Below are 2,500 nucleotides of genomic sequence, written 5' to 3'. Positions count from 1 at the left end.
ACACTGAGAGAGAGGGGGGACAGAGGGGGGGGACAGACAGAGAGAGAGAGACAGACAGACAGAGGGACAGAGAGAGAGAAAAAACCAGACAGACAGACAGTCAGAGAGAGACAGACAGACAGACAGACAGAGAGAGAGACAGACAGACAGAGAGGCACAAAGAGAGAGAGAGAGAGAGGGGACACAGAGAGAGACAGACAGACAGACAGAGGGAGAGAGAGAGAGAAAAAAAAGACAGACAGACAGGCAGAGAGAGAGAGAGACAGACAGACAGACAGACAGACAGGGACAGACAGACAGAGAAACGGACAGAGATAAAGAGAGAGAGAGAGAAACAGACAGACAGAGAAACAGAGAGAGACAGAGACAGACAGACAGACAGAGAGAGAGAGACAGAGAGAGAGAGTCTTCTTGCTGCCACCGTTTATTTTCCTTTTTCCAACACAGGATTGTTTTCGCCTTTTATCTCTGACCGTGTGCGGTTGGCTGAGCAATAAACAATAGGAAGGAAAGGGTTAAAGAGGAGCCAGGGAAACCAGAGGAATGGGTAAAAAAAAAATAAAAAAATAAAGCTCAAGACAGTCATCTCAAGCAGTTTTTATTCACCATCACTTCTGAACACCCATGTCATCTTTCTCTCCAGGCTTTCCAAGTCGTTCTTCGTGACCAGTTCAACGTCAACAACTTCCGCACGCTCAAAACGCCGCCACCGCGCATGTCAGACCGGAGGCGGAAGTTGGAGACCATGTTCTACCATTCAGGCTTCTCCCAGAAGTCCATGCAACCGGAAATCCGCCGACAGCTGAAGAAGACGGACCCTGAGCGGATCCGGAAGAAGGTGAAGCATGACCTTCTGGAGACCTGCAAGCAGGAGGTGGTTCGTCTGGCCGTCAGGAACTCCCAGGTGTCTTCCAGCCTTCTGTCGCCCGCTGTGGGTGGTGGTGGTGGTGGTGGGGGTGGTGGTGCCGTTCCTTCTGCCCAAAAAGAACCCGAGGAAAAAGACGCTGATGCTGATGGTGCCGATTTGGATCCGAGGGAGGCAGCTGTTTCGTTTGAGACTGTGATTGCTCTTGGGTTTGATTGAGACTGAGATTGAGATTGAGATTGAGACTGAGATCTGGCTGATCTGTTTTCGTTTCGGGGGAGAGAATATCTGTGGTGGTGGTGGTTGTCGCTGAAAAGTTAAACGCTTTACATACTGTTGTTGTTTTATGTGTGCAACCGAAGGAACGACTTAGGTGGAAGTTATCATGACACAGCTGCCATGTGGCAGTTCATGTCAGTTGTTGACAACACACACACACACACACACACACACACACACACACACACACACACACACACACACACACACACACACACACACACACACACACACACACACACACACAGAGTGACAACGAGCGAGGTGTTCATTTCTGTGACTGGCTGCTGTCAAACTGTGGCTGTTCCTCCCTCACCACCACACAGTCTCCGCCAGACTCTCTCTGACCAGACTACCAGCCACTGGAGCGTGCGTGTCCCCCATCTGGCATGTGGTAGAGAGGGAGTTAATCAAATATTTCCTCCCACGGGAAGCCTCCACCCCCACACCCACCCACACGCACACCCACACCCACCTTTTTTTTTCTTTTTATAAAACCATCGAAGCTCCTCTCGGCGATTATGTAGTTCAATATCCGAGAAATTTTTGTGTGCCCTTTTCTCCACAGATCAAAAACAGAATTTTAAAAATAGTTGGTTTGTTCGTTTGTTTCTCTCTCTGTGTGTGTGTCTCTGTGTGTCTCTCTGTGTGTCTCTGTCCCTCTCTCTCTCTCTCTCTGTGTCTCTTTGTCTCTCTCTCTCTCTGTGTCTGTCTCTCTGTGTCTCTTTCTGTTTCTCTCTCTCTGTCTCTCTCTCTGTCTCTCTGTGTCTCTGTGTTTCTGTCTCTCTTTCTCTCTGTCTCTGTGTGTGTGTCTCTCTCTGTCTCTCTCTGTGTGTCTCTCTCTCTCTGTCTCATTGCCAAACACATGCTCGCACTTTCATTCTAACCCTATCTATTCTCAAAATTAATGTCGTCAGTGGTTGAAAGTTCTGAAATACATGATTATTACTGCCCATTTATTCAAGCTGGTGACTGTTTGTGAGAAGTCTGACAGAAAATACTGCTTTCAGTATCTGGCCAGAGCAGTAGTAGCGAAGGTATAAAAAAAAATGCCTGTCATAATTATGATATCGCGGTTTGCTCGTCTGCAAGTCACACACACACACGCGCGCGCACACGCACACACACACGCACGCGCACACTTATGTACGTACGCACAAACACACACACACACACACACACACACACACACACACACACACACACACACACACACAAAGAAAAAAAAGCACAAACACAAACACACACAACTTACAGGAACTTACCAACAGACTTGTTGATAGAGCGGGTGCTTGCGGAATGGAGGTCAGCACAGATAAATCCAAAACCATGGTAAACAGCGTGAACATGGCCCAT

General features: G+C 48.2%; 1 protein-coding gene across 1 annotated transcript in view; it reads left to right on the top strand.

Annotated features, from left to right (window-relative positions):
• LOC143279345 (uncharacterized) overlaps positions 1-1,938 on the top strand; it is a 3,405-nt gene extending 1,467 nt beyond the window's left edge. The window contains exon 2 of the mRNA XM_076583365.1: positions 644-1,938. Coding sequence (XP_076439480.1) covers positions 644-1,084 — 441 coding nt within the window. The 3' untranslated portion in view covers positions 1,085-1,938. The remainder of the gene's footprint in view (positions 1-643) is intronic.
• Positions 1,939-2,500: the final 562 nt, after the last annotated feature.

Source organism: Babylonia areolata, chromosome 2 (assembly GCF_041734735.1).
Source record: "Babylonia areolata isolate BAREFJ2019XMU chromosome 2, ASM4173473v1, whole genome shotgun sequence".
NCBI classification, from domain to species: Eukaryota; Metazoa; Mollusca; class Gastropoda; order Neogastropoda; family Buccinidae; genus Babylonia; species Babylonia areolata.
The sequence above is the reverse complement of the archived record's forward strand: the minus strand, read 5'-3'. Positions and strand labels throughout refer to the sequence as shown.